This window comes from Protomyctophum parallelum (assembly GCF_964188405.1).
Source record: "Protomyctophum parallelum genome assembly, chromosome: 17".
In the NCBI taxonomy this organism is placed as follows: domain Eukaryota; kingdom Metazoa; phylum Chordata; class Actinopteri; order Myctophiformes; family Myctophidae; genus Protomyctophum; species Protomyctophum parallelum.
In genome coordinates this window covers 42,919,571-42,944,249 of record NC_139719.1, presented here as the reverse complement: position 1 = coordinate 42,944,249, position 24,679 = coordinate 42,919,571, and the positions used below count along the sequence as shown (strand labels likewise).

General features: G+C 41.7%; 1 protein-coding gene across 1 annotated transcript; it reads right to left on the bottom strand.

Moving 5' to 3' along the window:
* Window positions 1–9,162: 9,162 nt before the first annotated feature.
* On the bottom strand, window positions 9,163–23,602 carry LOC310874783 (kelch-like protein 24; the record flags this gene model as incomplete). Its single annotated transcript, XM_083787647.1, has 15 exons — window positions 23,478–23,602; window positions 19,198–19,280; window positions 18,595–18,789; window positions 16,709–16,843; window positions 16,429–16,620; window positions 15,765–15,908; window positions 15,290–15,452; window positions 14,733–14,873; window positions 14,260–14,403; window positions 12,721–12,942; window positions 12,084–12,194; window positions 10,140–10,142; window positions 9,842–10,016; window positions 9,625–9,743; window positions 9,163–9,254 (listed from the first exon to the last, which is right to left on the bottom strand). The coding sequence occupies exons 2-15, from the start codon at window positions 19,276–19,278 to the stop codon at window positions 9,163–9,165; spliced, it is 1,917 nt and encodes a 638-aa protein (XP_083643773.1). The 5' UTR covers window positions 19,279–19,280; window positions 23,478–23,602.
* Window positions 23,603–24,679: the final 1,077 nt, after the last annotated feature.

Below are 24,679 nucleotides of genomic sequence, written 5' to 3'. Positions count from 1 at the left end.
GACGTTTTTTATCCCATTTTTAGACGCACATCTAATAGCCGGCTATTGCTCAGTGGGATGTTCAAAAATGATGAAATACGAGGTTAAATTCTTTTTTCAAAAATTCAAAAAACGATGGGCTATAACCCATGTTTTTTTAATTTGATCATTTTTTTCAAATCCTCAAAAATGATGAAAAACGGCGTGCTATAGTATGCCGTACGGTATGGGCCATAGCCCATGATCAAAAATGATGAAAAACTAGGTTAAAGGTATATTCAGTGATTTCACTCAAAAAACCTTAGGTTTCGTTTTTGGCCTGGGACCCAGCCTTTCGTCCAATCAGGATAGAGAGTCAAAAACGAAACCTAAGGTTTTTTGACCCCCTGGGGTTAACTGGGGACAGGGAGGAACTCCTTATATGGTCAGCACACTCTATAGTAGGGAGGATTATCACAACAAAACAAAAAAATAAGTGATATTTGAATTAAGTGAAATCACTGAATATACCTTTAAAAAAAGAACTAAAAACATCTAAAAACGATGGGCTATAACCCGCTATAAACGGCGTGCTATAGTATGCCGTACACTTTTCATATGAAGGTTGAAAAGTGGTGAAGTGATCCTTTGAGTTTCTACAAGCTCAGTTGAGTGCTATAGCGCCACCCATTGGTCAATGGTTGTGGGCTCCGTGTCCTCACCGTTTGACATTGCCCTCTAGAGGTTGTCCGATCAGATGGGGTCAAATCAGGGCCAATAGTCATCTTCAAATTATTGGAATCGGGAGCCAAAAAAAAAGCCAATTTTCGCGAAGGAGAAGCGAAAAAGCGACCAAGGGTCCCTTCGGGCTTCGTCCCTAAATATACTTGTAACCCAACTGTAGGGAGTACAAACCTTAGAGTATATATTAATAGAGATGGCACCGGGTTTCTCCTCCCATCCACTTGCATTAAGTTGCTCAAAAGCACATGAGGCGATTTCACTCCTTCCGGGTTGGAACAGAGTGCATTCTGGGATGGATTGGGCCGCTGACTATCGTTGCACTGAAACAGCGTTCACGTATGAAACAGCGTTCACGTATGAAACAGTGTTCACGTATGAAACAGCGTTCACGTATGAAACAGCGTTCACGTATGAAACAGCGTTCACGTATGAAACAGCGTTCACGTATGAAACAGTGTTCACTATGAAACAGTGTTCACTATGAAACAGCGTTCACGTATGAAACAGTGTTCACTATGAAACAGTGTTCACTATGAAACAGTGTTCACTATGAAACAGTGTTCACTATGAAACAGTGTTCACTATGAAACAGTGTTCACGTATGAAACAGTGTTCACTATGAAACAGTGTTCACTATGAAACAGTGTTCACGTATGAAACAGCGTTCACGTATGAAACAGCGTTCACGTATGAAACAGCGTTCACGTATGAAACAGCGTTCACGTATGAAACAGTGTTCACGTATGAAACAGCGTTCACGTATGAAACAGCGTTCACGTATGAAACAGCGTTCACGTATGAAACTGCGTTCACGTATGAAACAGCGTTCACGTGTCTTCATGCGCGTGAGCAATGATAGTCAACGGACCAGCTTTGGCCCCAAAGCTGCAATAACAAATTCGGCCACCATGTCCATTTCGCCTCAGGGTTTCCTCCGGTTGCCGTCTCTATTAATATATACTATACCCAATCAATCAATCAATCAGACTTTATTGTCACAACACATTACAAGTAACATGGGTGAAATTCTGGTTGTGCAGGCACTCATTGCAGAACAATCAGAGCTACACAGCTGCAGCCATATTTCGGCGCTGCCCTCAGCTTTCTTGCATCAGAGCGACCGCCCTCTTCAAGAGGCAAGCAAGGAATACGGTACAATCAGTAAAGAACCTGGGGGTTATCATCTATGAAAAAGCAAAACACAATGAGCAGAAAATGAACCATGTAGTAACAACAAATTGAGCAGGGCACCGCAGAGAGTTGAACCCCGTTCTGGTAAACCAGAAGTACCACAACCAGTGCCTTAGTGTTTGTTTTATAATTTACAGGTCCAAATCACAGTTGCCTGTGTGTCTTGCCGACGTCCCACGGCAAGATCATTTGATGATAAATTAAAAAAAAAGAAACGTCCTTAATAGCCTACACACTCAATTTGAATCATGACTATAAATGATAGCCATGATTATGTCTTTATACAATTGAAAACCGGAAGATTCACTCCACAAATACCTTAAGGAAAACTCCTCAGACATAAACTAAGAAATTTGCTTTTATTTTTTTCATGCTCATAAAGTGAACTGGGAAGCGATAGAGTTGTGGGAGATGTTCCTTTCTTTCGGTGTATAAAAAATTAACACAAACAATTTCTTATACATACTATAATAGTATGTATAGGATATTTTTTGTGTTCATTTTTATATCTGCCTGTCAATGTCTGTGACCTTAAACGGTCCATAGCTAGCTTTCTGTTCAAGAACATCACTTTCAGACAAAAGCAGGTGTTACAAAAAGGTCAATAGCTCCAGAATGGAAGATGGTAAAATCAAAATACCTTTTTAAAATTGGAGTAGGATAAGATAAGCCTTCTTTTGAGGTATGCGGTGTGATTCTCACTATAAGAGAACATTTGGTGTGGACCTCGGAAAAGGTCCTTCCTTCAATGCTATCCTCCTCCTCCTGTTCGATGCTGTGAGACATGAACTGGGAGCGATACAGTGGTGGGAGATGTTCCACGCTGTGAGACAGGGGTGGGAAACGTTGACGATGGAGAGGGCCACTATAGTTCCACACTCACTCCAGAGGGCCACTGTAGTTCCACACTCACTCCAGAGGGCCACTATATTTCCACAGTCACTCCAGAGGGCCACTATATTTCCACACTCACTCCAGAGGGCCACTATAGTTCCACACTCACTCCAGAGTCCAGAGGGCCACTATCATTCCACACTCACTCCAGAGGGCCACTATAGTTCCACACTCACTCCAGAGTCCAGAGGGCCACTATCATTCCACACTCACTCCAGAGGGCCACTATAGTTCCACACTCACTCCAGAGGGCCACTATAGTTCCACACTCACTCCAGAGGGCCACTATAGTTACACACTCACTCCAGAGGGCCACTATATTTCCACACTCACTCCAGAGGGCCACTATATTATATTTCCACACTCACTCCAGAGGGCCACTATATTATATTTCCACACTCACTCCAGAGGGCCACTATATTATATTTCCACACTCACTCCAGAGGGCCACTATAGTTCCACACTCACTCCAGAGGGCCACTATATTTCCACACTCACTCCAGAGGGCCACTATATTATATTTCCACACTCACTCCAGAGGGCCACTATAGTTCCACACTCACTCCAGAGGGCCACTATAGTTCCACACTCACTCCAGAGTCCAGAGGGCCACTATCATTCCACACTCACTCCAGAGGGCCACTATAGTTCCACACTCACTCCAGAGGGCCACTATAGTTCCACACTCACTCCAGAGGGCCACTATAGTTACACACTCACTCCAGAGGGCCACTATATTTCCACACTCACTCCAGAGGGCCACTATATTATATTTCCACACTCACTCCAGAGGGCCACTATATTATATTTCCACACTCACTCCAGAGGGCCACTATATTATATTTCCACACTCACTCCAGAGGGCCACTATAGTTCCACACTCACTCCAGAGGGCCACTATATTTCCACACTCACTCCAGAGGGCCACTATATTATATTTCCACACTCACTCCAGAGGGCCACTATAGTTCCACACTCACTCCAGAGGGCCACTATAGTTCCACACTCACTCCAGAGTCCAGAGGGCCACTATCATTCCACACTCACTCCAGAGGGCCACTATAGTTCCACACTCACTCCAGAGGGCCACTATAGTTCCACACTCACTCCAGAGGGCCACTATAGTTACACACTCACTCCAGAGGGCCACTATATTTCCACACTCACTCCAGAGGGCCACTATATTATATTTCCACACTCACTCTAGAGGGCCACTATATTTCCACACTCACTCCAGAGGGCCACTATATTATATTTCCACACTCACTCCAGAGGGCCACTATATTATATTTCCACACTCACTCCAGAGGGCCACTATAGTTCCACACTCACTCCAGAGGGCCACTATATTATATTTCCACACTCACTCCAGAGGGCCACTATAATTGAGCAGGGCACCGCAGGGAGTTGAACCCCGTTCTGGTAAACCAGAAGTACCACAACCAGTGCCTTAGTTTTTGTTTTATAATTTATCCAAATCACAGTGTGTCTTGCCTACAATTTCCAGATTGAAAATACTTGAGCCAAAATATTCTATTGTCCATGAACCCATTTTGGGCGGGAACCCCTTTGGTGTGTATGTTATGAAAAATAGCAGATCTACAAGCTCGTAGCACGGCACTCGGTGCCGCGCTATGAGCTTGTAGATCTGCTATTGTGGGTGGGTAGCTTGTGGGTCTGCTATTTTTGAAAAATCGTGAAAATGTGGCGCAAATCTTTGAATTTAATATTCCAGGATGAACGTTTTTAACTCAAATCTTCCCTGAAACAACATGTTTTTAGATGGGGGTCGGCGGGCAATTACATATATTTTTGGGGGTCCTTGACATGAAAATGTTTGAGAATGACTGACAGAAACATGGGGTTTTTCAGACAAACTGTCAGGATTTAGAAGACATTTATAGAATCATCCTCAGGTCTAAATGGGTTAAAAAACTATTTTATGTTTAATACTCCCAGTGGTGAAGAGAGAAGCTTTTCTATAAATGCTTGTCTTCAGTTATGTTCCTCTATTTTTGGCCAGCATGCTCTTTTCAACGGACCCCAACTAGCCTAATTAGACCCGACCGGTTCTAACAAACAAAAAAAACTCTGTTTCTATGTCAGTGGTTCTCAAACTATTTTATGTCAAGGACCTCCAGAATTATATGTATTTGGCCGCCGACCCTCATCTGAAAATATGTTGTTCCATGGGACCCGCCCAGAAGCAAAGATATGAGTTAAAAACGTATGAGGCCACGAGGAGATCTGCAAACTCAGCACGCTGTATACACATACATTTACATTTACATATATATATATGAGAGGCTGACAAAGAGTTTGCAAATAAGGGCCCATGGGCGGTTATATGGACAAGGGCAGTTATTTGGACGAGGCGGTTATTATGCAAAATGGTGTCAGAACCTGGGCTGTTATTTGGAAATATACGGTATTCAAAGATTTGCGCCACACAAAATTCATAAAAATCCAATCCCTCAGTAAAATTTGGCCATATTTATTCATTCAGTAAATTAGTTAATGTGTAAAAATGGCCTGTCTTGGTTTAAAGCCCACTCACCACGACAAGGTGCAGGCCGAGAGTGGGGACGCCCTTCCCCCCCCCCCAAACAGGGGGAGGGAAGGGGTTGGGGGGGATTGGGGGGGTAGCAGAACACAGCACAGAACAGCACTGATCGACAGGAACAGTAAAAGGAGACAGGTGGTGATTATGTGATTGACAGTAACAGTAAAAGGAGACAGGTGGTGATTATGTGATCGACAGTAAAAGGAGACAGGTGGTGATTATGTGATACAGTAAAAGGAGACAGGTGGTGATTATGTGGACAGTAAAAGGAGACAGGTGGTGATTATGTGATTAACAGTAAAAGGAGACAGGTGGTGATTATGTGATTAACAGTAAAAGGAGACAGGTGGTGATTATGTGATTAACAGTAAAAGGAGACAGGTGGTGATTATGTGATTAACAGTAAAAGGAGACAGGTGGTGATTATGTGATTAACAGTAAAAGGAGACAGGTGGTGATTATGTGATTAACAGTAAAAGGAGACAGGTGGTGATTATGTGATTAACAGTAAAAGGAGACAGGTGGTGATTATGTGATAGACAGTAACAGTAAAAGGAGACAGGTGGTGATCATGTGATTAACAGTAAAAGGAGACAGGTGGTGATTATGTGATCGACAGTAAAAGGAGACAGGTGGTGATTATGTGATCGATTATTGTGAGCTCTCACGACAACACGCATATAATGATTATGACACAAACATAAAGTAAACAAAACTAAAATAAACAAACCTCGTTGTTCTGCCTACAAATCCAAAGTCCAACCAAGTGTTCCACAACAGACGGACAGCCGCACACAAACAGCAATGGAATTAGTCCGTCAAACAATGTAAGTTTCACTTTTAGACGTTTTAAACTTTAACAATAATGTGAAGCCTGTACAACTAGGCTAAACAGCAGGGCAACTGGGTTGTACTGAGTTTGACGCGTGCAGTGATTAATCAAATGTCCAGAGAGTTGTGTTACTTTCGGATATGTCAATCCATTTATTGATCCACTTTCTTTCATCAGTAGAATTCAAAACTTAAATAAACTGTGTAAACTTTCAAACAAACAACTGAACCTGTCGACCACGCACGGTCGAAAACTGTGTCGTCTTCCCCTGTCGCACCTGAGTGCCATCACACTGACAGGTAATGAGGGTTTCTATGGCAACCACCCACCATTCTGACAGACTGATTACCATGACGTCATCGTGAAGAAGGACATCATTAATTAGGTTGAAATAAACAAAACAAAATAAACAAAAGGCATTTTGGCTCAAACAAATAAGATAACTTTACTCCTTCTTCACAGGGAACGACGTGTTACCACTAACTGTGTCTGCCTGACAACACACTACAGTAGAAAGGTTCCGGACACTAAAGTAAATACCATTTCCGGGTTTCTGATCCGGTGATTCCGGACGGAGCGGAAATAATTTGACGTCATCATGCGGTCAGAACACAGTTCACCTAAAATGTTTAGTTTGGTACAAATTGGACTTATTTATTCATTTATTTATTTGATCCCCCCAGGGGCTTTTGTAAAACAGTTTTATAAATAAAAGCTAAACCCTCATTGATAAAGCTGCAGGACAATTAAGCAATCTCAGTGGTGAATGATTTATTATACTATTCAATTAAAAATATGCAAACGTTCGGCAGAAGTAGCAGATGTACAAGCTCTTGTGAAGTAGGCTATATATAATTATATATATGGTTGTCAAAAAATGATATAGGCCTAATGAACACAAAGGTTTGAGAGTGGACCTCAAGCCATATGAAGCCTAAACATCTGTGTAGGCTTTCCAATACATTCAAATACTGATTCATTCAACTATTGTATGAAAATATATATATTCATTCATCCAAAAGCAGACAGATTTCAGGGTCATCTTAAACTTATATGACCTCTTGTCTTCATAAACTACGTTTCTCTGAACTTATTCTTATAGTCCATAATTTACCTTCATAACAAACTGCATTTGTCATGGAATGCTGATTCGACATATGTTGGCATTTTCCCATTATGTAGAAATAAATGGTCATTAATTGACACAAGATAAGAATATAAACCTTTATTTTAGATGTATGAATGTGTAAGCAATGAGTCCTTACCACCACAGCACCACTAGATGGCAGCATAGGTCTGCTATAGACAACAGGTTCTGACCTCCATCATACTACAAAGTATGGTATTAGAACCACAGATGGTTTAATAAATACCATCACATAAAATGTAATTGTTTTATAAATGTGAAACTTTCTACACTCATGTTTTCGTCATGTCTCTCCCCTCCCATCTCAATACCAGACACTGTATAATCTGGAGTGTTTTAACCTCCTCTCGGGTTCAAGGTTACATTAACACTCTTTACCGTGTACCTGTATATATATTTACATGTTACATATCCACCAGATTGGTAGTGTAGTCACATTAGTGTTTCTTTACAGACATAAATACTAAATCAAGTATAAATACAAAGATTTAACAAAGTATTTGTATCTAGACTACAATCTTGTATGTATATACTGTACACTGAATGAATATATGAATTGAAACAAAAGGAGGATGAAGATTAGATCTTATCTAATCTGGACTATTTATGAATTCCTGAATTGTTATCAGTGGTGCAAAGTATCTCAACTACAATACTTTAACAACACATTGAGGTAGTTTATTCAACTTCAGTTCTTAATAGTTACTAAATGAGTTACTTGGATATTATAGTTATGCCTGGTCGCCATTCTGCCTGTAACATTAATTAGATCGATGTATGACAGAAAACATTGAACAATATTTTTTATTTATAAACCTAATCTGTCACTTACATCACTGAGTCCCACCACCAAAACAAGGTCAACTTCAGTGGCACCTGGTTGTGGCATTACAGGGTAAAGTCTAGGGGGTTCCAGTCCACCACGGGGCATCTACAGTATACAGTATACCAACACACTGTCCGTGTCCGGGAGAGGGAAGCTGTGCTAGCGACTCCAATGGACTGGGGAGGCACTAATACTATGTCGTCCTGGTGGGGGCTCCTCGCTGGGTAAATACGGTACAACAGCAGTGGCAACATTTGCGGGGAAGGCATTGGCACAATGACAAAGAAAAAAAAGAGGTGACAATAACTGGCAACTCTAATAAACACAATGAAAAGAACAAGTATTTTCTCTCTCTCTTTTTTTTTAGGGACTGGATGGGAAGGCCCCGCCCCTCAGCTCTGATAGGCTGGTCAGGAGCAGCAGCAGCATGGGACGCTGTGTCCATCTCACTCACTGCTTCCAGACAGTGGAGTCACGAAGATGCCAAAACCAAAGCCACGAGCGGCAGGCGTCTCTTCCGGGTTTTTAGACAGCTGGTGGACGGAAATGAAGCTCCACCCGCGCGGCAACAAGGAGCGTTGGTGGAGCTGCTTCATTTCCAATCACCAGCTGTCTAAAAACCCGGAAGAGACGCCTGGCGCTCGCACCTTCTCTCCTCCCGATCTCTTTCATCTGAGCAGAGCTTCTGAAGTCAACTCGACTCACACCACCATCACAACACAGTGAGCTGGTCTGAGCAGAGCTTCTGAAGTCAACTCAACTCACACCACCATCACAACACAGTGAGCTGGTCTGAGCAGAGCTTCTGAAGTCACCTCAACTCACACCACCATCACAACACAGTGAGCTGGTCTGAGCAGAGCTTCTGAAGTCACCTCAACTCACACCACCATCACAACACAGTGAGTCTATTCTTCTCTGTGATGTCCCAGCAGGAAGTCTTCTCGATCATCTTCTTCATTGTTTACATTATATCAATCTAATCTAATCATATTATATACACATCTCTATTCTGTCACCTTTAGGATCTTAAGGATTCTGGTTTGTTTCGATTCCCTCTTAACGGTCATATTCCTTAACGGTTCCCCTTTGACGAACCCTATATTTATCAAAGATTTTAATGAATGCCAAAGTTATATAGATTTGTTTAAGCACAGTGTCTGTAACTCAGAGTTATGTCAGTCCTTGATATAAAAATAAAAAAAGTTTGAGAACCACTGCTATTGTAATTGTCTAGCAGACATGAAGTCCACATACCAGCTCTGACAGTGTGGCAAACTGGTTCCAAGTGTGATGGAACAGCTCCTCAATGCTGGTTCTGGTTCCAGTCCCGAACCCTAGTCACCATCAGAATCATCTTCTTCATCATCATCATCATCATCATCATCATCATCTTCATGATGATGATGATGATGATGAAGATGATTCATCATCTTCATCTTCATCATCATCATCATCTATGGGTTGACCGTGATCCCTCCTCAGCTTGAGAGACACACATTTGAGATCGGGGCGAGCATTAGCAATCTCTCCCACATGTGTCCACGTGTCCGTCTCTTCACAGTAGCACTCGATGTTGCGGACATGCCTACATGAAAAGACGCAAACAAACAGCCATGAGAGAAATGTCTGGTGTGGACAAGAAGACACATTTTCCCAGACATTCATGGAGTAACAGTGTCATACCCAGAAAAGTCTCGCCCTCCTAGAACGTAGATCTTTCCATCCACCACAGCCACGCCATGCGAGACGCGTTTGAATTGCATGGAGGCACACATGGACCACTGCAACGTCTGGGGGTTGAAGCACTCCATGGTATTTTCACATGTCTGAATATGATTAATATCATTACTCATACCACCTATATAGACAAACAACAATGAACAGGATGGTATGAATATTATTAACATAACTCTCACCACCTATATAGACAAACAACAATGAACAGGATAGTGAGTGATATTATTATTAACATAACTCTCACCACCTATATAGACAAACAACAATGAACAGGATAGTGAGTGATATTATGTGCCCAAACTATAGAGAACTTTAAGTGAGACTATTATGGAACCAAGATCAGTGGTGGAAAGTAACTGAATACATTTACTTAAGTACTGTACTTTTAATTTACTTTATTACACAGTAATCAACTTGACTGCTTAATGAACAGTAAAGACATCAGGATCAGGTTAAACCTGGCTGTTAGCCTGGTCCGGAGGAGGCTTAGTCCACAGCATTAGTTTCCATGGTAACTAGTGTGGCATTAGTTTCCATGGTAACTAGTGTGGCATTAGTTTCCATGGTAACTAGTGTGGCATTAGTTTCCATGGTAACTAGTGTGGCATTAGTTTCCATGGTAACTAGTGTGGCATTAGCTTCCATGGTAACTAGTGTGGCATTAGTTTCCATGGTAACTAGTGTGGCATTAGTTTCCATGGTAACTAGTGTGGCATTAGTTTCCATGGTAACTAGTGTGGCATTAGTTTCCATGGTAACTAGTGTGGCATTAGTTTCCATGGTAACTAGTGTGGCATTAGTTTCCATGGTAACTAGTGTGGCATTGCTTTCATGAAACCGAATCAAGCCTCAACATATCCAGGTTAACTGGCAAAATGAATCTGGCAAGATAAACCAGCTTTCATGAAACCGGTTAATCACTGATCCAGGATATATTAAGCCAGGATATGTGTTAAATCCAGGTTTAATCTCTAATCCAAGTTTCGTGAAACGGTTCCAGATCAAACATTACATTTATGAATACATTATACATTCAATTCAATTCAATTTTATTATAGTGTCAAATCACAACAAGTTGTCTCAAGACACTTTACAACCAACAAAGAACCACCCATTACTTATTACAATTCTATAATTCAACAGGGATTCAATGATACAACAGGGAAAGGGGCCTTATGTTTGGTACTGCAAGAACATATTTAATTTATCTCAAGTAGAAAAGTATTTCTATATTCTCTAAGTACTTCTTCCACCACTGACTAAGAGCCTTTAAAGGACCACTTCACCACTTTTCAACAACTCCTGATATGTAGAAGACCTACATATGGTGCATGAGTCATACTGAGGACCTAGTCCCCGATTGGCTGCCACACACGCTTCTGTCATGTATTGGTTACTCAGGGTCACATGACCATGTGAACAGGTAACAGGAAGCAGGCAATAGAAATATTTAGAGACAACCAATGTTATGTAACGTAATGTTATGATTAAGACCGGCCGGTTGAGAGGAGCGTTCGTTACTAAATAAAGAAACCAGCGCTTCTTTCACCTGACAAATATCACTGTGTGATCATTTCTTGTTTTCTACTCAGTCTGTGTCTCATAGGAGGGCTCTGGGCAGTTCAGAAAACCGTCCACCAGTGGCATCATCGTTAGGCAGATGTTTTAAAAAAATACCATTCCATTATCACATTGCAACTTGTCAGGGATAGAAAGCCTGTGGGTTCTATCGGCTTGGATTCCCCATCGATGATGTCACTTTCTGAACTGGCCACAGCCCTCCTATGAGACTGAGTAGGAAAAACATTATGGCATTTTATCATGAACATTAGTGAGGACTAATTATACAAGTAAGATGCACGAACGCAGCTCGTAAATTGCAATAACAACAATTAGAATGAATTAAGTCTTTTTTTCTAGTATATATATATTCTTTAAAAGTTTTCTACTGTGTGTGTGTGTGTGTGTGTGTGTGTGAGATACAGCTGCGCCCTCTGGTGGCGGGCGGGTGGTGTCACAGCGTGACACACAGACAAGACATTTCTGCCTGGGTTACATCGTTCACTGCATTCGCAATCATTGCATTCGCAATGAACATCTTGAAATGAAGTGGTCTTTTAAGTAAGAAGAGGTACGATACCTATAACATAGATCTTTCCATTCAGAACACAAGCAGCTGATCTAGTACGTGGAATCTGTATAGGAGCGAGTTGTGTCCACACAGATGTTTTAGGGTTGTACTTGGCCACCGGGCCAACTGGCTCGATAACGTCCGTTGACACCGTCCATTGAATACCACCTAGAGTCCAGGAGGAGTAGGACAAACACGTCAAAACATAATTCACCGTCAACAGGAGAAGCTTGGATACATAATAAGAATAGCAAAGTATTTGTACATTTTCAGTGAACCATATGCTTTTTTCCACCCTAAAAAGGTATTATTATTAAATATGAAGGTTCATAAGTTCATAAGTATAGCTGGTTTGCCTGGTGGGTGGTGATGGTTGGTGATCCACCTGAATTGAAGCCGCGCCCACAGCTGTTGTTGTATGTATGATAAGGGGGAGGGGTTAGGGGAGGGATGATATTGTGATGTCACTACATCACAGTTTTTTTCATTGGCACGTTTGACTGTCAAGGTTTCAGCCTCCAGGTAGAAACCCTAAATACAAAGGGAAGACATCATTGCACATAACAACCACAAGGGCTCTAATGAAGTGCTGTCAACTCATAAACACATGAAAGAACGGGGAGGGAAAACGGCACTCCGTTAATCTTTAACACTGCATGAAAAACACAACCTCATGAAACCCAGAAGGCTGAACCTGCAGGTCCATAAATCTGTTCCATACCAATAAGATAGAGATGTCCATCCAGTGCAACCACGTTAGAGCAGTCAGAATCGTAACCCGCTGGCACACCGACAGACTCCATGAGTTGCCACGTGTCTGTGTGCTGGTCATATTGATCAATTGAGTAATTTGAGTGTCGACTCTCACTGCCCTGGCCTCCCACTGCAAACAAACATCCATCCAGCATCACCAGGCCTGTGGAACACGTGGGGTTGAACAGGGTAAAAATACATTTTATTTTTTAAACAGGACTCCTCAAAGTCACCAATGACATTCTACTATCTGCTGACTCTGGTTCCCTCATCACCCCATACTCATCCTCCTTGACCTCTCTGCCACTTTTGACACCATCAATCACTCCACCCTCATCTCACACCTTCAGTCCTCCCTAGGGATATCAAACACTGCCCTCTCCAGGCTGAAATCAACCTCTCCGACTACCACCAGTTCATCTCCATCAACAACTGTCAAGGCTCATTCATAGTCTGGATTTTCGGTGGTGAGGTGACCACCGGAGCTGAAATAACGTTGAGCGGTGGCGAGTAAAAACAGAGTGGCGGTGGGGGTGGTTTGCTCTTCACCGCGGCTCGTGACGTCATGTTGTAGTCCGGTGGTCACCTCACCACCGATAAATCAGACTATGAATAACGCTTGACTCCTCCACTGCCCCAGTTAACCACGGTGTCCCCCAGGGCTCTGTACTTGGTCTCCTCATTCTTTACATAGATCCTCTGTCACCACAACCTCCAGTTCCACTGCTACACACAACTGTACCTCTCCACCCACTCCACCTGCCTCACTGATATTAAAATATGGATGCTAAATAACTTAAAGGACAACTTTAGTTTTTTTCAACCAAGGTTCATGTTTTAGGTTCTTATTAGAGAAACTAAAAGGTGAGTGTTAATTTTCTTTCATTTGCTGCTTTCTTTCGTTTTAGGGATTTTAGCAGTTTTTGACAGGGGGTGGGGGCATTCGAGCATGGGGCTAAATATGTATTTTTTTACAAAATGTTATGGCTATAAATTTTTTTTATGGTTTACTATAGATCTTCTGTGGCCAGATGTAATTTCCTGGCGTTTATTAGGACTATAGTAAACCATAAAAAAAGAAATCACCATAAGATTGTGTAAAAGAAATACATATTTAGCCACGTGCTCGAATGCCCCCGCCCCCCTGTCAAAAACAGCTAAAATCCCTAAAACGAAAGAAAGCGGCAAATGAAAAAAGATTAACACTCAACTTTTACTTTATCTAATAACAAACTAAAACATGAACCTTGGTTGAAAAGAACTAAAGTTGTCATTTAAAATTAAACTGCAACAACTCAGAACTCCTACTCATAACTCCTTCACCAGCCCCACCCAGAACCACTGTAACAAATAAATAAAGTTTGTTCCTTAGTCCCTTGTGTCAAGGGCTTTGGGTATTTAGAAAAGCCCTATATAAATTTTAGCCATTAGTATTATTATTAAAGGGGTTAATTTGAATGTTATAGTTTGACAATCTTACTGAAAGAAGTGCATTGCTCATTCATGGAAGCCATCGTCAACCATGAGTTATGGTGAACATCATAGCGCCACATCTTTCTACAGACATCTTGATCCTCATCCTCAAATTCAGGATTGTCACCTCCAGCCAAATACAGACTGGAACCTATGGAAGAAGAGCAGAATTAAAACAAGTTATACCTTCTGTACAACACAAAGTCTTACTGTGTTTACTGTATGGTGTAACACTACATCTTACTGTATGATGTAACACTGCATCTTACTGTAACTTAATGTATGGTGAGGTACTATAGTTGAACTTGTGAATCCATCACAAATAAAATACACAAACAAAAAAACCTCAATAGATAAACAATAGATACTTGCGATACTAGATAAGCGTGTGGCTTAGCGTTAACGGTCTGTCTATTCAGAGGTGAAAAACTAGGATCCATTACAGGTCCTAAGTTGATTGACTCTGATGGTAATCCTCACCTGATGATGTTGCAACCACAGCATATTCATCTAATTTCCTGGGAATTCGTCCAAGAGTCCTCAGTTGATTGGTCAGTGGATCAAAGCTCTCAACTTTGTCAACGCCCCAGTCTGTTTTAGTCTTTCCCAGCATCACAATCACTTCAACAAGCAGAGAAGGAGGAGCAGGTGAGACAGAGAAGATTCAAGAGATGAAGGAGAGCCCAAATATACATATTTGGTTGAGCTTTCAGTGTGGCAGCCCCAACCCTCTGGAACTCTCTCCCCATGGAGAGTAGAACCTTCTGGGATAGAGGCTGCAGTGTGGCAGCCCCAACCCTCTGGAACTCTCTCCCCAGAGAGGCAGCACTACATTAGTAGTCACTGGATGAATCCAGGAGACAATTGGTGTGCATTTTGACATCAAAAACACAAAACAAAATGAGAAGAAATAATGGAATCATGATGTAATAACTATTATGAAGCCTGAATAGAAAACCAGTCATATTCTTTATTGGCAGATAAGCTTTTTCCAGCATCATCAGGTGCAACATGCATGCATGTGTCCAGCAGGGTACCTGTGATCCTGCGTGGGCGTGCTGTGTCAGAGTATGGCTGCTCCCCCTTGGCCTCAGAGATGAACCTCTGACAGCCCTGCTGTTCTTTCACCACCTCCAGACTCTCAACCACAGTGTGGAGGTAGGAGGGACTGATGAGAGGCAGACGGATGTGCTCCAACACCTTCAAGAACACACAGAACAATATTATATACAGTATAATGTGTTTCACCCAATATCCAGTTGGACTAGTAAATAATAAAAAAACATGCATAATACCAGCAAGTTATAACACATTATAGATGTCAAGCAAGCAGTGGGCTGAGGGCTCTGTTCTAGAAACTACCTTGTATTTATAGAAGACCCCTGACGTATCGACAGGCAGAAATAAATGACTGACCTGTCCAAAGCTCTGCTTGTGGGTAGGACTCTTGTTTAAATGACTGACCTGTCCAAAGCTCTGCTTGTGGGTAGGACTCTTGTTTAAATGACTGACCTGTCCAAAGCTCTGCTTGTGGGTAGGACTCTTGTCTAACCACAGCATGGCAGCCTCAAACACCATGTCCTCCTCAGGAACATTCAGATGGTCACTGGAGAGAACCTCTGTCAGCCTTTCCACAGAGAGAGAGAGAAACTCCTCCTATTGGTAGAGGGGGGAAAAAAACACAATTAGCTGATAGATGAAGACTGTTCCCATACTTCACACTGAAGTCACATTTTCTCGTCTGAAATGTAACAAATGTTCACTGGTGATAGATGGTTTGACTTTTCACTAATAATCATGATAAAATGGCACGATTTATGGCACGAGGGCTGTGGGCAGTTTAGAAACCGTCTTCCAGTGACATCATCAGTAGGCAGATTTTTATTTAAACAATATTTTTTTACAAAAATGTTTAGATTTTCATTATCGTGAGAAGGATGGCTTCGATGATGTCACTGGAGGACGGTTTCTGAACTGCCCACAGCCCTCCTATGAGACACAGACCGAGTAGAAGGAAGAAAAAGGTTGAAAAGTGGTGAATGCGTATATGTAATCAATGTGACGTGACTGATTGAATGTTTCTACCCAGGTGTTCTGGGTCAGTTGTGATGGTGGGAAGTTGAGTAATGGTAAAAAAACAAACACTGAGGTAAATGTATGATCCTCAACCACTGACCTGCTGGTAGAGGACAGCGAAGTGTTCCAGAACGTGATCCAGGCTGCGTTTCTTCAACATTTCACAGGAGTGGTCGTCAGCACTGCAGTAAAACTCCACACAGTTGGTGGTGTCCAAGTGACGGTTCATGTATTCACAGCAGGCCTCTCGCACAGACGTGACTTGCAACAGGTCTGATGCCGCTAGCAGAGCCTGGAAAAAATGAACACATTAGCTTGATGTTATGTAGGACTATATGGAGACAATGTCTGATGTTTATGATAATAATAAAATACATTACCTGCACATTATCAGTAGAGATGGACACCTTAGACGTGTAGGCGTAGTTCACCAGCAAACCAATCATCTGAGGTTCCACTCCACTGATGGTCACTCTGTCCTGTGTGGACTCCCTCATACCAGACGTAAACATGGCCTGTGCACGTTGGAAAGGAGAACGTTGGCTTGGGGACTGTCCATAGTTTCTTTCTTATTTACATTGTTAATTGATTAATTAATTTGGTGTAGAAGTAGAGTGATATTTGGTAACGGTTCATGTGAAAGCCAAGGCAAACGTTAAAGGACCACTTCACCACTTTTCAACCTATCTTCATATACTAGGTCCTCACTAATAATCATGATAAAATGGCACGATTTTTTTCCTACTCAGTCCATGTCTCATAGGAGGGCTGTGGGCAGTTTAGAAACCGTCTTCCAGTGACATCATCATTAGGCAGATTATTTTTTAAACAAGTTTTCTTTTTACAAAAATGTTTAGATTTTCATCATCGTGAGAACGACGGCTTCCATTTTCGCATTGCAACTTTTCAGGACTAGAAAGCCTGCAGTTTCTATTAGCTTGTGTTCCCCATCGATGATGTCACTGGAAGACGGTTCATGAACTGCCCACGGCCCTCCTATATGAGACACAGACCGAGTAGAAACAAATCGCGCCATTTTTTCATGATTATTAGCGAGGACCAATTATATGAAGATAGGTTGAAAAGTGGTGAAGTGGTCCTTTAAATGTCATTGCCTTAACAGCAGCAGCTCAATAGAGCGTTGCAGTCCCGCCTCCCTTTCATGACGACGAGAGCCCCGGAAGAGGATTCCCTGTTTATTGTCCCCATAAAGTTTTTAAAATATATTTATTTAAAGACGTTTACGCCGCGGACAAAGCTAACTCTTGTTGTGACAAATCATGACAATAAACACAATGTATTGGGCTGATCAAATAATTAGTAAGAAGAAGAAGTGTTGTACCCTGCCTTTTTTCTTCTCTCTCATTATTTTATCGGACCAAAACATTGTGTTTATTGCAGGGGGGCAGTCAGACAGATATTTTGTGAAGCCACTGAGGAAATCGGGATTTCCTGAAAGTTCATATAATGGCCTGTTGTAGCGCTGTCATTGGACCCAGAAAAACCCATAGCCCCATAGAAGTCCATGTATTTGGGCCCAACTCCACCTAGACAGTATTACCTTAATAAACATGGTCATGAATACTTTCTGCTTCCAGTCACTAGTTTAAAGTCTCATTTCTAATGTCATAATATTCTTTTTGGAAAATGATGGTCCCATTTATTAAAAAAATTACCATAAAGTCACGCATGTTCTGAGGGGCGTGGCTACCGTTACAGTCTATGATCGGGATTCCCCGCCCACTCGAGTCAAAATAAAAACCAACGGAGAAGAAGGGGGGAAGTCCCGCCTCGTTGTCTGGGCCAGCCAATGGCCAGCTGGGCTAAAACGGATCTAGAAAGATGGCGACTTACAATACAAGGACTGACAGGCTTCATTTTACGTTCATGTTAGACCCGGAGAACGCTTTGTCCATATTTTTTACAGTCTATGGTTTATTGTCATGATTTGTCACAACAACAGTTGGCTTTGTCCACGGCGAAAACGTCTTTAAATAAATACTTATTGAAAACTCTATGGGGAAAATGAACGGGAATTCTCTTCAATCAATCAATCAGATTTATTGTTACTTCCACAAAAATACACTGGGCATACAGGGGAGCAAAATACCGTTCTCCATGTCTCATTTTGCTTCACATTTAAAAACAATAGACACATTAAAAAGAGGCAAAGCCTTATTAAAAAAGCATTAAGAAGGTAAAAGGAGCAGACAACATCCGGGCCTGTCGTCGGGGGTGGGACTGCGACGCTCACGTGTGCATTTACCTCAAAGTAAGGGCTGAAGGAGGCCAGGACATGACGATGGCAGGGGACCTCCTGTCCCTCACAGACCAGAATCACATCACACAATAACCTGTTGAGACGCAGCCTGTTGAGACCCTCTAACAGCTTGTTGGGATGGTGGGGGTCCACAAACACCAACGCCTTCAGGGAGGATGGAGGTACACTGGTGCCGTCCTCCTGAATGCAACGACAACAACAACAACATCCAGAGGGACATTCATAATCAGACAAATAACCTACTGTCTATTTTCCATATCAGAAATGTTTTTTAGACTTGATTGTGATGTTGTTTCTGTCCTCGGAGTGCCGTGTAGTCATCAGCCTTGTCAGTTATTATTTTATTGTTTTTGTCTTTTTCTTTGAGTTATGTTTTGTCTCTTTTTATTGTAAGTCTCTTGTTTGTATGTTTTTTGCTATTTTTTGTCCGATCTGTCATTTTCTGGTAAATCACTACTGAAATGCTTTTATGCCAAAAATCATAATAAACAGATGTTTAAAAAAAAAAAAGACAAATAACCTACTGTCAATCTGTGAGTCATCTGTGAGTTGCTGATCTGGTAATGATGCTTGAAAACGGTCACTCACATGGTCAGTGTCCAGTCTCATCCTCTTGGCAGCCTGTTGTGATTCTCTCTGGCTGGCAGCATCCAGGATGTTGTCAGCCATGGCTGAGGTGAGGTGGAGAGAGAACACACTACATTACTGTTACATGTGGTTTAACTCATGGCTGAGGTGAGGTGGAGAGAGAACTCACTACATTACTGTTACATGTGGTTTAACTCATGGCTGAGGTGAGGTGGAGAGAGAACTCACTACATTACTGTTACATGTGGTTTAACTCATGGCTGAGGTGAGGTGGTGGAGAGAGAACTCACTACATTACTGTTACATGTGGCTTAACTCATGGCTGAGGTGAGGTGGAGAGAGAACTCACTACATTACTGTTACATGTGGTTTAACTCATGGCTGAGGTGAGGTGGAGAGAGAACTCACTACATTACTGTTACATGTGGTTTAACTCATGGCTGAGGTGAGGTGGTGGAGAGAACTCACTACATTACTGTTACATGTGGTTTAACTCATGGCTGAGGTGAGGTGGAGCACTTCAGCATTTAACCAGAAAATGTGGAAGTAGAGCGTTCTTCCGGGTCCTTCATACGCCACTGAGCAACTTCCATTGAATGAAAAGTGGGGTCGGGGTTGTCTGCTCTCTAGTTTATAACTATGAGTTACAGTAAAGTGGGGTCGGGGTTGTCTGCTCTCTAGTTTATAACTATGAGTTACAGTAAAGTGGGGTCGGGGTTGTCTGCTCTCTAGTTTATAACTATGGGTTACAGTAAAGTGGGGTCGGGGTTGTCTGCTCTCTAGTTTATAACTATGAGTTACAGTAAAGTGGGGTCGGGGTTGTCTGCTCTCTAGTTTATAACTATGGGTTACAGTAAAGTGGGGTCGGGGTTGTCTGCTCTCTAGTTTATAACTATGAGTTACAGTAAAGTGGGGTCGGGGTTGTCTGCTCTCTAGTTTATAACTATGGGTTACAGTAAAGTGGGGTCGGGGTTGTCTGCTCTCTAGTTTATAACTATGGGTTACAGTAAAGTGGGGTCGGGGTTGTCTGCTCTCTAGTTTATAACTATGGGTTACAGTAAAGTGGGGTCGGGGTTGTCTGCTCTCTAGTTTATAACTATGAGTTACAGTAAAGTGGGGTCGGGGTTGTCTGCTCTCTAGTTTATAACTATGAGTTACAGTAAAGTGGGGTCGGGGTTGTCTGCTCTCTAGTTTATAACTATGAGTTACAGTAAAGTGGGGTCGGGGTTGTCTGCTCTCTAGTTTATAACTATGAGTTACAGTAAAGTGGGGTCGGGGTTGTCTGCTCTCTAGTTTATAACTATGAGTTACAGTAAAGTGGGGTCGGGGTTGTCTGCTCTCTAGTTTATAACTATGAGTTACAGCGGTGCCCACACTTTTTTGACTTGAGAGCTACTTTCAAAATGACCAGCTCAACATGATCTACCCACCAAAAACATAATACAATTTACAATTTAGGCATTTAGCAGACGCTCTTAATCCAGAGCAATTTACATTAAGCAAGAACAAAAAAGCATGGGAATACATCACATAAAAACATTTATCATGAAACATGCGTAAGCTAAGAAAGTAAAAGTGGAATATCTATATAATGAAACTATACATATAAACTATACATATATACTACTATGCTATACATATGTACATATGTACTATGACGTGCTATGACTATACATACAATGCAATTATAGTGCTGTCTACATAACATGCTATAAGTCTGTATCAAATGCTATCTAAGTCTACAGAAATGCTATCTAAGGGGGTGGGGTAATAATACCATTGCTGAAAATGGCTTTGGAATAGCGGCGCTGGCATTATATTTATATTTAAGACAAATGCACTTGGAATGGGAAAGGGGAGAAATTAAATAGGTAGAGGTTCATTTGTAATCTACTGACATTTGTGCGCAGCAACATGCTTGAAAACAAAGTATTGCAATGAGCTGACAGGCCCTTTTTTATGTCAGTCAATCAATCAAGTCAACTTAATTCAAGTGGCAGATGCCAAAAATAGTTTTTAGATTAAATATTCTTTAGGGGCATGTCATGTGATCTACCTTTTGGGCACCCCTGGCCGTTACACCGAAATCCTCAGTGACCATTTAACTCTGAGGTGGACAAATGGAAGTTATGAAACCTTGATGGAATGAACACGATTCACCTGTCTTCATCTTTGTATTGCTTGTTGATTACAGTGATTTAATTCAACTCAGGCTGAACACAGTGAGTCAAATTATGTTGTAAAAAAACGATGTGAACGAAATATGAGTACTGGAGTTACTCTGACGCCACATTTAAAATGCAAAGAAACAGCTTATTGTTATTGTCATTTGATATACTGAAGCTTTCTTTAAATCGGGGAGATTTGTTGAGCATATCAAGTACTCTTTTGTAATGTCCTCCTGGCTAGGGATGGAAAATTGATTAATCGCTGTAAATAAATTCTTCAATAAACTGAATGTAATGCTGTCTGAGCGCAGCAGAGGAGCACGCATGTGTGCGCCGGTTGAAAAAAAAGGCCCCCCACCCCCACCTTGGTAGTCACAGAAACATCTCTTCTTTTGCATGTCATGATGTGACAGACAAGACAGTGCACTTTTCATTACATTTTATTAAAGATACCTGGCCCTGCATCTCAAATGGTCAAATATATTTTTGATTAAGGAATATAATATGCCTTTTGTATTCTTTATGTATATCAGAAAAATGTATATTTTTATTTTTTTATGTTAGACATTGAGGGAAATTAAGATTAAAGAAACAATTTATCAAATAACCGTTAATTGATTAGTGTATCAGCATTACTTCTTTGACAAATGAACACGTACATGTTTCTCAGAGAGTGAGAAGAACTAGTAAGCATCATTATGCTTCCTATGCATTGTGGCATTAAACATCATGTCAGCTAAACATCCTAGACTCTTCTCACTCCCATAATGATGATATAAGGCAGTGGTTCCCAAAGTGGGGTCCTTGGGGGAGTTCCAGGGGGTCCCCAGCTGAATTATAGTTTGGGAACCAAACATTGTACACTCTCAGAGTTAAATTAACTTTGATTTTACAATATAAATTGGGGGTCCCAGAGATAGAAATGCCATTCAAATGGGGTTCGTGGATGCATGTCGAACCGGGGAACCTTGAAATTAAACACGTACACGTTTACCTTGTCTCCTATAGCTGTGTTATGCATCTTTGAAACATCTCACCAACACTCCGTGAACAGAGGGTATGTAAATCTGCATCCCATGGAGGGCGGAATAAGCTGTCAGGGACCTAGCCCAAACATTTAGATTCTCGTAGAGGTTTTACTTTTTTTCGATTCTGACGAATCTCTCTACGAGAGTCTAAAAGATATCCCCGCCCCTAACGTCGAAAAGGAACGTTTGTGCCTCAAAATCACTCTTAACTTGTACAAATGCAAAATCTAAGCTGCTTTAAATGTTGCCCCACCTGTTTGTGATCTGTGCGCACCCATATTAAACACCGCACATGCTTATTTTTCAATAAAAAAGTTAATTTAATCCACTCTGTCTCGGAATCTGGCAGCCATCTTTGTTTTCTCTCAATTGTAGATGCGCAAGAGAACCCTGGCCGCGGGCAATGTTCTGTTGCGCATTTACAATGGAGGATTCCGAAACAGAGTGGATTAAAATACCTTTTTTATTGAAAAATAAGCATGTGCGGTGGTTAATATGGTGCGCACAGATCACAAACAAGTGGGGCAACATTTAAAGCAGCTTAGATTTTGCATTTGTACAAGGTAAGGCACAAACGTTCCTTTTCGACGTTAGGGGCGGGGTTATCTTTTAGACTCTCGTAGAGAGATTCGTCAGAATCGAAAAAAACCTCTACGAGAATCTAAATGTTTGGGCTATCGTTTGGTATACTATAAGCTATTCTTTAACTATATAGAAGTGTCTATTTGTACGTCTATAAATGTTTTGATGAATTGAACATATGGTGGACCCTCTTGTAAACAAGTGTAATGCTTAATTGGGTCGTCCGCTCACAGTTAACAGTCTGTTGTATTGAGTTTGTGCTTGAAATGTACTTCTGTAATTCTGCAAACTGTTAATAAATATTTAAATCAATCTACTACTACCCACTTTCAATCCACCAACCTCATAGAGACAACAGTCCATGTGCAAACACCTGGCAACACGCAGAAGTGCACCATTCTAATATCTGCCTAAATCCAACGTCTATAAACAAGCTCTCACGACAACACGCATGTAATGATATGACACAAACATAACGTAAACAAAACTAAAATAAACAAACCTCGTTGTTCTGCCTACAAATCCAAAGTCCAACCAAGTGTTCCACAACAGACGGACAGCCGCACACAAACAGCAATGGAATTAGTCCGTCAAACAATGTAAGTTTCACTTTTAGACGTTTTAAACGTTAACAATAAGATAACTTCTTCTTCTTCTTCTTCTTGTGATTTCCGGCAGACTGGATGCCTTCCGGCACATTGCTGCCCTCCACAGGTTGGGATTATATGATCCCCTTTGGTGTTCTCAGTGAGGAATATTTACAGTGCCCACCCACATTATCCCTTTACCGTCATTGTCTCCACCAGGCCGAAGGCATGGGGGGAGAGTATGTTTTGCACTCCGTCCGTCCGTCCGTCCGTCCGTGTGTCCGTCCGTCCGTGTGTGTGTGTGTCCGTGAGCAGCTAATCTCGGCCACCGTTAACCCGGTCGATGCCAAATTTTGCACACACACTCTCTGGATGCCAACGATGAACCTCTGCCCCAAACTTTCCAGAACGGCCTGTTATAGCGCTACCAGGAGGCCGCTTTGTGCAAAACAAGTTTTTGCACAGTACACCTACAGATTTTGTCCAAACATCACGCAAATTGGTACACAGTCTCTCTAGAGCCATTCAACGAAACCGGTTTTTCAGATTTCTCAGACTCCATCCTGATTGGTTAAGATTGGCTTCCAAATTTCACAGGAGTGCTCAGTTTCAAACAAAATGCTGCAAATCATGAACACATCGCGTGATTTCCCTGAAATTGTGCACCCACATTCCCACTAGGCCGAGGACGAAATGCCACATGAACAATTTCAACTCAGCCTCAAGGTGGCGCTATAACTGGCCGAAAAGGGTTTTTACCTCTAACTGCACGGATCTGTGGATAACTTTGTATGCCAACTCCCTAGAGGCCAAGGAAAAACCTTTGCCTGGAATCTTTCACATCTGCTCTTTATAGCGCCACCAGGAGGCCGACATATGTAAAACACATTTTCTATTATTACTCCTTCAGATTTTATCCAAATTTCACGCAAATCGGTACACATCATCTCCATAGTCATGTGATCAAGACAGGTTTGTTTGATTTCTCATATTCCATCCTGATTGGCCACGATTGGCTCCTACAGTTTTCAGGAGTAGCCCGCTTTGTACAAATCGCCACAACTCCTCAACGCAGCGTCCGATTGCGATGAAACTGTGCACGCATATTCCCACTAGG